The 12,422-nt window shown below is 47.6% G+C and overlaps 1 protein-coding gene across 7 annotated transcripts in view; it reads right to left on the bottom strand.

The window, feature by feature from the left end:
- Positions 1-3,271: 3,271 nt before the first annotated feature.
- The window catches only part of ZNF521 (zinc finger protein 521), a 394,083-nt gene continuing 384,932 nt past the window's right edge, over positions 3,272-12,422 (bottom strand). For all 7 annotated transcript variants that reach the window (XM_064170480.1, XM_064170485.1, XM_064170481.1 and 4 more), the window contains one exon: positions 3,272-4,559. In XM_064170480.1, coding sequence (XP_064026550.1) covers positions 4,530-4,559 — 30 coding nt within the window. In that variant the 3' untranslated portion in view covers positions 3,272-4,529. The remainder of the gene's footprint in view (positions 4,560-12,422) is intronic.

Raw genomic sequence — 12,422 nt, forward strand, 5'->3', positions numbered from 1 at the left:
AGTGCTGAGTACAGGGGAAGAATACCCTCCCTTGTCCTGCTGGCCACACTGCTCCTGATGCAGGCCAGGATGTCATTGGCTCTCTTGGCCACCTGGGCACACTGCTGGCTCATCTTCAGCTACTATCTATCAGTACCCCCAGGTCCCTTTCTTCCTGGCTGCTCTCCAGCCACTCTGTCCCCAGCCTGTAGCGCTGCTTGGGGTTGTTGTGGCCGAACTTCCACCACTGCCCCTTGCCCTGTCCTTGGGCATCACTCAGCAGAGCCTGGCTCCAGCCTCTGGGCACTCACCCTTTATGTATTTATAAACATTGGGGTCACCCCTCAGGCTCCTCCTCTCCAAACTGAGGAGTCCCAGCTCCCTCAGCCTTTCTTCATAAGGAAGATGTTCCACATCCCTCCAGGGATGATGACTCAACCACTTTCCTGGGCAGCCTGTTCCAGGCCTTGACAACTCTTTCAGGAAAGAATCTTTTTTCCTGATGTCCACCCTGAACATGGACAGCACCACTGAGGCATCCTCAGCAAGTCTGCTGATGACACCAAGCTGTCTGGTGTGGCTGACAGCTGTAGGGAAGGATCCATCCAGAGGGACCTGGACACATTGGAGAGGTGGGCACAAGCCAACCTCTTGAGGGTCAACAAGATCAAGTGCAAGGTCCCGCAGCTGGGTCGAGGCAAACCCAAGCATCAATATAGACTGGGCAGGGACTGGCTTGAAGCAGCCCTGAGGAGAGGGACCTGGGTGTGCTGGTGGACGAGAAGCTCAATCTGAGCTGTCAGTGTGCTCTGGCAGCCCAGAGAGCAACCAGAGCAGTGTGGGCAACAGGGTGAGGGAAGTGATCCTGCCCCTCTGCTCCACACTGGTGAGACCACACCTGGAGTGCTGCATCCAGTTCTGGAGCCACTGTTACAAGAGGGTTATGAAGGTGCTGGAAGGTGTCCAGAGAAGGGCCAGGAGGATGATCAGAGGGCTGGAGCTGCTCTGCTGTGAGGAGAGACTGAGGGAGTTTGGGCTGTGCAGTCTAGAGAGGAGATGGCTCCCAGATGACCTTCTTGTGACCTTTCAGTATCTCAAGAGGGCTACAAGAAAGCTGGGGAGGGACTCCTTAGTCTGGTAGGCAGTGATAGGACTGGGCCCAATGGAACAAAGCTGGAAATGAGTAGATTCAGACTGGATGTTAGGAATAAGTTCTTCACCGTGAAGGTGGTGAGAGCCTGGAATAGGTTGCCCAGGGAGGTGCTGGAAGCCTCATCCCTGGAGGTGTTTCAGGCCAGGCTGGATGAGGATCTGGACAGCCTGATCTAGGGTAGGGTGTCCCTGCCCATGGCAGGGGGGTTGGAACTTGAATATCCTTGTGCTCCCTTTCCAACCCTGACTGATTCTATGATTCTATTATTCCAAAATTCTGAGTCTATAATTCTATCATTCTATGAGTCTATGATTCTGAGTCTGTGATTCTATGATTCTATAATTCTATAATTTTATGAGTCTATAATTCTGAGTCTATAATTCTATGATTCTATAATTATGTGATTCTATGAATCTATCATTCTATGAGTCTATTATTCTATAATTCTATGAGTCTGTGATTCTATGGTTCTGTAATTCTATAATTCTATGAGTCTATAATTCTATGATTATGTAATTCTATGAGTTTATAATTCTATGATTCTATAATTCTATAATTCTATAATTTTATGAGTCTATAATTCTATGATTCCATGAATCTATAATTCTGTGATTCTATGAATCTATAATTCTGTGATTCTATGAATCTATCATTCTATGATTCTATAATTCTATCACTTTATGAGTCTATAATTCTATGATTCTATGAATTTATAATTCTATGATTCTATGAATCTATAATTCTGTGATTCTATGAATCTATCATTCTATGATTCTATAATTCTATCACTTTATGAGTCTATAATTCTATAATTCCATGAATCTATAATTCTATAATTCCATGAATTTATAATTCTATGATTCTATGAATCTATAATTCTGTGATTCTATGAATCTATCATTCTATGATTCTATAATTCTATCACTTTATGAGTCTGTAATTCTGTAATTCCATTAATCTATGATTCTATGATTCTATGAATCTATAATTCTACGAGTCCATAAGTCTACAATTCTGATTCTATGAGACTGTGATTCTATGATTCTATCATTTTATGAGTCTGTAATTCTATGACTCTACTCTATAATTCTATGATTCTCTGAGTCTATAATTCTATGAGTCTATAATTCTATGTCTGTAATTCTATGATTCTGTTTTATAATTCTATGAGTCTATAATTCTATGTCTGTAATTCTGTGATTCTATTCTATAATTCTATGATTCTATAATTCTATGAGCCTATAATTCTATGATTCTATAATCCTATGATTCTTTAATTCTATAATTCTATGAGTCTATCATTCTTAGAGGCTGAGGCAGCTGGGGTTGTTTAGCCTGGAGAAGAGGAGGCTCAGGGGTGACCTCACTGCTGTCTACAACTACCTGAAGGGACATCGTAGCCAGATGGGGGGTGGCCTCTTCTCCCAGGTACCCAGCAATAGAACAAGGGGACACAGTCTCAAGTTGTGCCGGGGTAAGTATAGGCTGGGTGTTAGGAGGAAGTTCTTCACAGAGAGAGTGATTGGCATTGGAATGGGCTGCCCAGGGAGGTGGTGGAGTCACTGTCCCTGGAGGTGTTGAAGCCAAGCCTGGATGAGGCACTTAGTGCCATAGTCTGGTTGACTGGATAGGGCTGGGTGCTAGGTTGGACTGGATGATCTTGGAGGTCTCTTCCAACCTGGTTGCTTCTATGATTCTATTCTATGATTCTATGATTCCATAATTCTATGAGTCTATCATTCTATGAGTCTACAATTCCACGATTCTATAATTCTTTCATTCTATTATTCCGTGATTCTATGATAAATTCTATCATTTTTTGAGTCTATTATTCTATGATCCTACGAGTCTATGATTGTATAATACTACAATTTTATGAGCCTGTAATTCGTGCCATGGTCTAGCCTTGGGCACTGTGGTAAAGGGTTGGACTTGATGATCTGTGAGGTCTCTTCCAACCTTGGTGATACTGTGATACTGTGATTCTCTAATTCTATTATTCTAAACCTCTGCAACTGGAGGCCACTTCCCGACCCACTTCCCGAGGGTCTTTCTTGCAGGTCCTTTAAGCGCTGCGGCAAGCAGCACCGATGCCACTCTCCAAGGAAAGAAGACAAGAGGCACAAGCACGCTCCCACGTAATGGTAAACTGAATTTATTTCCTTTTGGAAAACAATTCCAGTAATCTCCAGGTTCAGACCGCAGAGTAAACATTAATAACAGTAACATACAGGTTAGTTCAACCGAGTCAAGAATTTGGCCATTGAGAAATCAGTAAGGAAAAAGTCTTGGAACACTCAAAGCTTCAAACGGGTATCCAGGATAAAAAAAAACAAAACCAAAGGAACCAAAATAAAACAACAACAGCCCCCCCACCCCTTCCTCCAAAAAAACAAAAAGGAAAACAAAAGAAACCAATAAAAATAAACAGAAGGAGATCCTTTGACAATCTACATAACAACTATTGCATATATGGTAATGCTATCTGTCATATCGCAAGGCTTACAAATATATATACGGGCCTTATTCAACTGGGGGGATTCCTGCTCTGTCAGAAAGAGTCTCTTCATATTTCTTTTTTCCTTCATCATCTTCTTCTTCTTTTTTTTTTTTTTTTTTCATTTTTTTTTCCTCTATTTATTTTATTTTTTTGCAAGAATCTTCAACGATAAAAAATAAGTCTTAGATTTCATCCGCCTGGATACCCAAACAAAAAGAGAGAGATTTCCAAGGCTGGAAGTCGAAACGAAAGGAAGTCCTAACAGAGCTGTGATGGAACAAATATTACCTTCTCCTTCCTCCTGTAATGGACAAGTTATTACTTTCTCCTTCCTCCTTCAAAAGGTCTCAAAGTTTGGTTGGTTGGTTTTATTTTTGTTTGGTTGGTTGGTTGTCGGTTTGGTTTTATTTTCTCCCCTCACGCATCATCATCATCATCATCATCATCATCATTATTATTATTAGTGTTATTATTATTATTATTTGGATCTTTCTTGAATAGGGCCCAAGTCCACTTGTCTTTATAAGACCATTTTAGTTATCAGACAACATAATACATGTGCAACACTTTATATACAGGAAGTCTATCCGGTGCTCAAAAGTTCAAACACATGAACATCCAACAGTTTCCATAATACAAGGGTTGGTTTGTTTGTTTTGTTTTTTTTATGGTACAATACAATGTTTCTGAAGAATATACATTAAAACAATGAAAGTTTCGTGCAAAGAGTAAAATGTGTTCCCTTTTTTTTTTTTTTGTTGCTTTTTTTTTTGTTTTGTTTTTGTCTTTTTTTTGTTGTTGTTTGTTTGCTTTTAAAGTCGTCGTCGTTGGTTGTTGGGTTTCGCTTTTTTGTCCTTCTGTGCCACCAAGAGTTCTCTGGAAGAGACAAGCTTTGCACTAACTGCTGTGCTGGGTCATCGTATGGTTCTGGAAGGAAAAGAAGAGAGACAGTTTAGTCACACCACAGGTGTTTGGGAGAGAAAGGAAGGTGCAAAACCAAGCAGAGAATCAAAATGGTTTAGGTTGGAAGGGACCTTGAGGATCCAGTATCTGCCACTGGGATGCTGAGAGGGCTGCAGCAGCCCTCCTAGGAGGACAGACTGAAAGAGTTGGGGCTGTGCAGGCTGGAGCAGAGGAGGCTCCCAGGTGACCTTCTTGTGGCCTTCCAGCATCTGAAGGGGGCCTATAAAAAAGCTGGGGAGGGACATTTTAGGCTCTCAGGGAGTGACAGGACTGGGGGGAATGGAGCAAAGCTGGAGGTGGGGAGAGTCAGAGTGGACTTGACAAGGAAGTTGTTGAGCATGAGAGTGGTGAGAGGCTGGAATGGGTTGCTCAAGGAGGTGGTTGAGGCCCCATGGCTGGAAGTGTTTAAGGCCAGGGTGGCTGAGGCTGTGGGCAACCTGCTCTAGGGTAGGGTGTCCCTGCCCATGGAACTGGCTGCTCCTTGTGGTCCCTTCCAACCCTGACTGATTTTATGATTCCATTATTCTAAGGAGTATCCAGTTCCAAGGCCCTGCCACAGGAAGGGACACCTCCCACTAGAATCAGAGAGTCACAGCATCACAGAATGATAGAGGGCTAATGGATTTGAACTGGCAGAGGGGAGATTGAAACTGGATGTTAGGAAAGGGTTCTTTACAGTGAGGGTGGTGAGACACTGGCACAGGTTGCCCAGGGAGGTTGTGGAGCACAGAAGCACCAGATGTGATCCTTGATCACTTTCTGTGATTCTGTGATCCACAACCTCCCTGGAGGTGTTCAGGACCAGGTTGGATGAGGCCTTGAGCAATATGTTCTAGAGGGAAGTGTCCCTGCCTATGGCAGGGGGTTGGAACTGGATGATCCTTGAGGTCTCTTCCAACCTAAACCATTCTATGATTCTAACTTTAGAGGTTGGAAGTGACCTCCAGGGATCATCCAGTCCAATGTCCCTGCCAAAATAAGATAACCTAGGGCAGGTCACACAGGAACACATCCAGATAGGTATTGGAAGTCTCCAGAGAAGAAGACTCCACAACTCCGTGGGCAGCCTTCTCCAGGGCTCCAGCACCCTCACAGTAAAGAAATATTTCCTCATAGAACCATAGAATGGTTTAGGTTGGAAAGGACCTCAAAGCTCATCCAGTTCCAACTCCTTGCCATAAGCAGAGATGTTTCCATGCTAGAACAGGTTGCCCAAGGCCTCATCCAACCTGGTGCTGAACACCTCCCTGGGCAACCTGTGCCAATATCTCACCACCCTCAACCTGTGCCAGTGTCTCACCACCCTCACTGTAAAGAACCCTTACCTAACATCCACTTTCAATCTCCCCTCTGCCAGTTCAAACCCATTCCTCATCCTCCTGGCATTACTAGATCTTGTCAACAGTTCCTCCCCAGCCCATGCTGAGATGGAACTTCCTGTGGTCCAGTTTGCATCCATCACCACTTGCCCTCTTGCTGGACACCAGTGAAAAGAGCCTGGTCCCTTCTTGTCACCCACCCTCCAGATATTTATAAACATGAATCAAATCCCCTCTCAGCCTTCCCCAGGCTTAACAGCCTCAGTTCTCTCAGCCTTTCCTCCTAAGAGGGATGTTCTACCCCTTCAACCATTCTCCCTGCTGCACAATGGTGGACTGGGAAGAGCATGCTCAACCTGTCCTTGTTTTCAAGCAACCAGAAGACAGAGAGAGAGTTTCATCAGCTTTTTATCAGAGAGAGTTTTCCCAGCTCTCCCACACTGGTGTTCTCCCCATGGCAATGCACTCTGTCTATGCAGGTGTGGGTGGACCTGCCCCAGTCACACTGCAAACCAGGTCAGTGGTTCTAGGGTTTGCTTCCATACAGCTCATGGTTAATGCAAATTGGAAGTGCAATCATTTGTCATAAAGGACCTTGCTGCCTACCAACCAATAATACACTAATTGAGCTGTGCTTCCTAGGCTGTGGCACCACTTCAAATGTTTTACTGCATTAAAACCTATTTCCCCCTGGTCAGCACACACAGTTTGCTCTGTAGGAGCAATTCTGTGCCTAGCAGAGAGCTCAGAGAGTGATGGGAATGCAGAAGGGGCTGCACAGCCCTTCCTTGGGTCACCAAAAACTACCTTGAGCAAATGCAGTGCCTTATGTGAGGTGACACAGCACAGACTGGAGTTTGAAATTCTCCTTCCCCATACCAGTAACCACCAAATCCAGCAGCAAGCACAGTCATAGAATCACAGAATCAAGCAGGTTGGAAGAGAGCTCCAAGCTCATCCAGCCCAACCTAGCACCCAGCCCTGCCCAAGCAACCAGACCATGGCACTAAGTGCCCCAGCCAGGCTTGGCTTCAACACCTCCAGGAATCACAGGGACTCCACCACCTCTCTGGGCAGCCCATTCCAATGCCAATCACTCTCTCTGACAACAACTTCCTCCTAACTTCCAGCCTCAACCTGTCCTGGCACAGCTTGAGGCTGTGTCCCCTTCTTCTGTTGCTGTTTGCCTGGCAACAGAGCCCAACACCACCTGGCTACAGCCTCCCTTCAGGTAGCTGCAGACAGCAATGAGCTCTGCCCTGAGCCTCCTCTGCTGCAGGCTGCACACCCCCAGCTCCCTCAGCCTCTCCTCATAGAACGCATCCAGGCAGGTTTGGAAAGTCTCTAGAGCAGGAGGCTCCACAACCTCTCTGAGCAGCCTGCTCCAGGGCTCTGTCACCCTCACAGTACAGAAGTTTCTCCTCCTGTTGAGGTGAAACCTTCTCTGCTCCAGTTTGTAGCTGTTGCTCCTTGTTTTACTGCTGTGGACCACCAAAAAGAGCTTGGCCCCAGCCACTTGCCCCTCACCCCTCAGGTGTTTGTCCACATTGGTCAGCTCTCCTCCTGGTCTCTTCTCCAGACTAACCAGCCCCAGGGCTCTCAGTCTCTCTTCGTAAGGGACACGCTCAAGTCCCCCAGTCATCAGGAGTGCTGCTCCTCAGACAACAGGGCAGGCACTGACTAGTGATGAATTTCCCCCTTGGTAATCCGGGCCAGACTTGGGCCAGCGACCCAGAGGGCAGGGGTGTCACATCCCATAATTTGCTCCCAGCGCGCCCAATCCCTTCACTCTGCCTTATTAAGCTAATCTGTCTTAAAAGCCCTTCGGACTGACGCTCCTCAGGCTGAACCTGTTCCCAAAAGGCAGCCAAAACTCTCCGCAAAGTGAGCATCTCCTGGACCAGCCCCTCCGGAGCCACCCAGGGACCGGCCCCGCCGGAGCCGCGGTGAGCCGCGGCGTGCCCGCAGCGCAGCAGCGCAGCTCTCCGCCCTCCCTGCCGCGCTCCCCCCTGCCTCTGCACGCACACAGACAATACTTCATGGGACATTTGGCAAGGGAAGGATCTTACAGGCAGCCTGAGGAATTTTTAATGCAGTGCCACGCTCAAGATTAAAGGAAAACGACCCAGTGACACTCAAAGATGCAGTTTCCAGATGTGAACGCCAAATGATTTAATGCTGGTGGCAGGAATTCCAGGCTGGCCAAGGCCAGAGAGTGTTAAAAAAAACAACAAACACCACACTCTACCACTTGATTTCATCTAGCTTCTTATACTTCCCATAAAACCCCTTGGAAGTGCTGTAAAGCAGCAACAATAGCTGCAGATGAGAATGTTGGCTGGTCACAGCTAATGGGCTCTGACTTTTAAACCACAAAAGCAAGGAGATTCAGAGTTAAGCCTGACAGTCTGCCCCTGACAGTCTGCCCCTGACAGTCAGCCCCTTTGTCACCCCGGTGTGCCCAGCCACTGCAGTACTCAGAGCAGAACACCACAGACTCCTCAAAGAGCCTGCAGCAGGGTGAGTTAAATATGGGGTGGCAGCCTGGGTTCATAGAATTGCAGAAACAGAGTCACAAACTGGTCTGGATTGGAAGGGATCTCCAAAAGTCATCCAGTCCAACCCTCTCTGCACTCATCAAGGACATCCTCCACTAGATCAGGTTGCCCACAGCCCTATCCATCCTCACTCTGAATACCTGCAGGGATGAGGTCTCAACCACCTCCCTGGGCAACCTGTTGCAGTGTTCCAGCACCCTCATGGTGCAGAACTTGCTCCTAACATCCAATCTCCATCGACTCTGTTCCACTTTGAAGCCTTTGCCCTCATCCTATCACTGCAGGCCTTTGCAAACAGTCCCTCCCCATCCTTCTTGCAGCCTCCTTTAGGTACCGACAGGCTACTCTAAGGTCTCCCTGGAGCCTTCTATTTCGCCAGGCTGAGCACCCCCAGCTCCCTCAGCCTGTCCCTAGAGCAGAGCTGCTCCACTCCCTGATCATTTTCATGGCCTCCTCTGGAACTGCTCCATCAGGTCAATGTCCTTCCTGTATTGAGGGCTCCAGACCTGGACACAGCATTGCAGGGGAGGTCTCACCAGAGCAGATTCTGACTACCTTCTCTGCTTCAAGCAGGTGAAGTCATGAAGTTGTTATATTACAGAGAAGGTTTGGTTTGGTTTTCTGGGGGGGTATTGAGGCTATCCTTCTGTTTTTAATCTGCTGAGCCACAAGCATGTCAGTCATGTCCTGGTTTTCTTTCTTTTCCTAAGTGAAACAGGAATAATCAGTCTGGGGCTGGATGAAGAGTTGCCTAAGAAGCAGCCAAAGGTGTTTTGGAGCCCTAACTCTGGCTGTGGTGACAGGTTTTATTAGGAAATAAACCAGTCCAAACGTGAAGGAAGCAAAATAAAACACGACATAAGGACTGCGCCTTGCCCCTGCTCTCAGTGTCCCTGACTCCTGTGCCCTGCTGCAAAATGAGATTCTCTGGAGATAATGAAGAGATAACAGGAAAAAGGGGGGAAAAAACCAAAAGGGCAGGAAAAAAAAAAAGCCAAAACCAAAGCAAACAACAAACAAGTGTTGGAGAGAAAAAGCAGACAGGGCAGGATGTGAACATGAGGAAAAGCTCTGATCAGGTTTGGCCTTAAAAAGGCAACTTTGCTGGCTGCAAATCATCACAGAATCATCATAGAATCAAGCAGGTTGGAAGAGAGCTCCAAGTTCATCCAGGCCAACCTAGCACCCAACCCTGGCCAATCAACCAGACCATGGCACTAAGTGCCCCAGCCAGGCTTGGCTTCAACACCTCCAGGCACGGCCACTCCACCACCTCCCTGGGCAGCCCATTCCAGTGCCAATCACTCTCTCTGACAACAACTTCCTCCTCACATCCATCCTGAACCTGCCCTGGCACAGCTTGAGCCTTGTCTCCTTGTTCTGTTGCTGCTTGCCTGAAGAGATCAACCTCCACCTGGCTACAGCCTCCCTTCAGGTAGTTGTAGACAGCAATGAGGTCACCTCTGAGCTTCCTCATCTCCAGGCTGCACAACCCCAGCTCCTTCAATATCTAAAGCCAAGATCTGCAAAATTTCACTAGGGAGGAGTTCAATACCAAGTGCAAATTACAGGCTACAGAAACAAGGAGAATGGAGTAATAGTTGCAGTGTTAATGCCCACAAGAGTCTAACTCTGGAGTGGTATTTCAAATTGTCATCAATTTTCTCATCCTCTGCTCTGGTGAGACTCCACCTGGAGTACTGCATCCAGTTCTGGAGCCCCTATGACAGGAGGGATGTGGAGATGCTGGAGCATGTCCAGAGCAGGGCCATGAAGGTGCTCAGAGGCTGCAGCAGCTCTGCTGTAAGCACAGACTGAAAGAGTTGGGGCTGTGCAGGCTGGAGAAGAGGAGGCTCTGAGGTGACCTTCTTGTGGCCTTCCAGGATCTGAAGGGGGGTACAGAAAAGCTGGGGAGGGACTTTTCAGGCTGTAAGGGAGTGACAGGAGTGGGGGCAATGGAACAAAGCTGGAGGTGGGGAGAGTGAGGCTGGAGGTGAGGAGGAAGTTGTTGAGCATGAGAGTGGTGAGAGGCTGGAATGGGTTGCCCAGGGAGGTGGTTGAGGCCCCATGGCTGGAGGTGTTTGAGGCCAGGTTGGCTGAGGCTGTGTGCAGCCTGCTCTAGGGTAGGGTGTCCCTGGGCATGGCAGGGGGGTTGGAACTGGTTGATCCTTGTGGTCCCTTCCAACCCAGACTGATTCTGTGATTCTATGATTCTATGATCTTTTGATGGTCAGTTACTTGATGTTGTTTACATGGTTATGGTGAGGGTCTGGTAGCAGTTAGGGATAGAAATCCAGGATCCATAAAGGAGTTCTACTAAATACTCTCCACACAAAACTGGAAGTGGAGTCTTTAGCCCATCAGTCTTTAGCCATTCTAGGATGCTTCAGTGATGGTATCAGTATCTGCTTTGGTCCAATGATCACTGTGTTTCCTCCCAGAGGCATGACACATCATTTGACACTGAATACTTCCATTTCAAGTAACACGAAGAGCTTGAAAGAAAGAAATTAGAGTCTCCATCATTTCTCCATCATTTCAAACAGCCAAAACAAAACCAGGCTTCCAAAGTAATTAAGGCTCCCCAGATGTGAGGGGCTGGGCAGAAATTACCTATTTGGCTAAATGGCAAAAAGAAGAAAATACAAAGTGGAAGCACTTCAGAAGCACAACACTGACAAGACAAGAGGGCAAGGGAGGGGAGCAGAGAGATAAGAAAAGGAGGAGAATTCTGCAGTCCCCCCGGGGAGCCATAGTGCACTGCACCAAATGCCATCTATTGGAGACCCCACGTCTAAGTGACTGAAAATTGCAAACATTAATCCCAGTTATGAACTGTCATTGTTTTTACAGTGTGTGTGTGTGTGTGTGTGTGTGCTGTGTTTAAACATATAGGGCAGGAAATTCTCCTCCATTACCCAGAGAGCAGAGCTCGGCTCAAGGAGGCTCTCTGCCTGGTGTGCGGTCAGCATCACCCTGGCACAGGGAGCTCAGGCAGGTGGAGGTGTGCTACTTTGAGCCTAGTTGGGGTATTTTAGTGAGAGGAACTAGATGCTAGGCTGTGAAAAGGACACAATGCTGATGGCTACTGCACTCATAGGCTTGCTCAGATGGATAACAAGAACACAAACATAGATAATAGAGTTGCTCTCTGGCTCTGGCTGCCTCCCTTCTCTCCCTAACCTGCTGTCTGTGTAACTAATCCTTCTGCTTCCTAACCCCCCTGGCTGATTCTCCAAACTCACCTTGAATGTAAGGCAAAGTCTGGGGTAAGGTAGAGGGGTGGGAAAAGGTGGAAGGGCAATTGGGAGCCCCTCCTGGGGACTCTAGTTTCTGGGAGGGCTGCTGTGTTTCTGTATTACCTTTTTCACTTTTCTTCAACACCTCCAGAGACAGCAACTCCACCACCTCCCTGGGCAGCCCATTCCAATGCCAATCACTCTCTCTGACAACAACTTCCTCCTCACATCCAGCCTAGATCTCCTCCAACTGCAACTTGAGGCTGTGTCCCCTGGTTCTGTTACTGGCTGCCTGGCAGCAGAGCCCAACCCCACCTGGCTACAGCCTCCCTGCAGGCAGCTGCAGACAGCAATGAGCTCTGCCCTGAGCCTCCTCTGCTGCAGGCTGCACACCCCCAGCTCCCTCAGCCTCTCCTCACAGGGCTGTGCTCCAGGCCCCTCCCCAGCCTTGCTGCCCTTCTCTCAACACCTTCCAGCACCTCAACATCTCTCTTGAGTGGAGAAGCCCAGAACTGGACACAGCACTCAAGGTGTGTCCTGAGCAGTGCTGAGCACAGGGGCAGAACACCATTTGCAGAGCAGCCCACCCGAAGGAGAGCAGGGAAGGTTTGCTTTGAAACAGTGAAGCTTCTCCAGGAGTAACCTGCCACAGTAACTGAGTTTGTTGCTCAGCTTTGAAGGGACTGTGGCTTTTTTTTTGCACTCTTCTTG

Source organism: Pogoniulus pusillus, chromosome 34, assembly GCF_015220805.1.
Source record: "Pogoniulus pusillus isolate bPogPus1 chromosome 34, bPogPus1.pri, whole genome shotgun sequence".
In the NCBI taxonomy this organism is placed as follows: Eukaryota; Metazoa; Chordata; class Aves; order Piciformes; family Lybiidae; genus Pogoniulus; species Pogoniulus pusillus.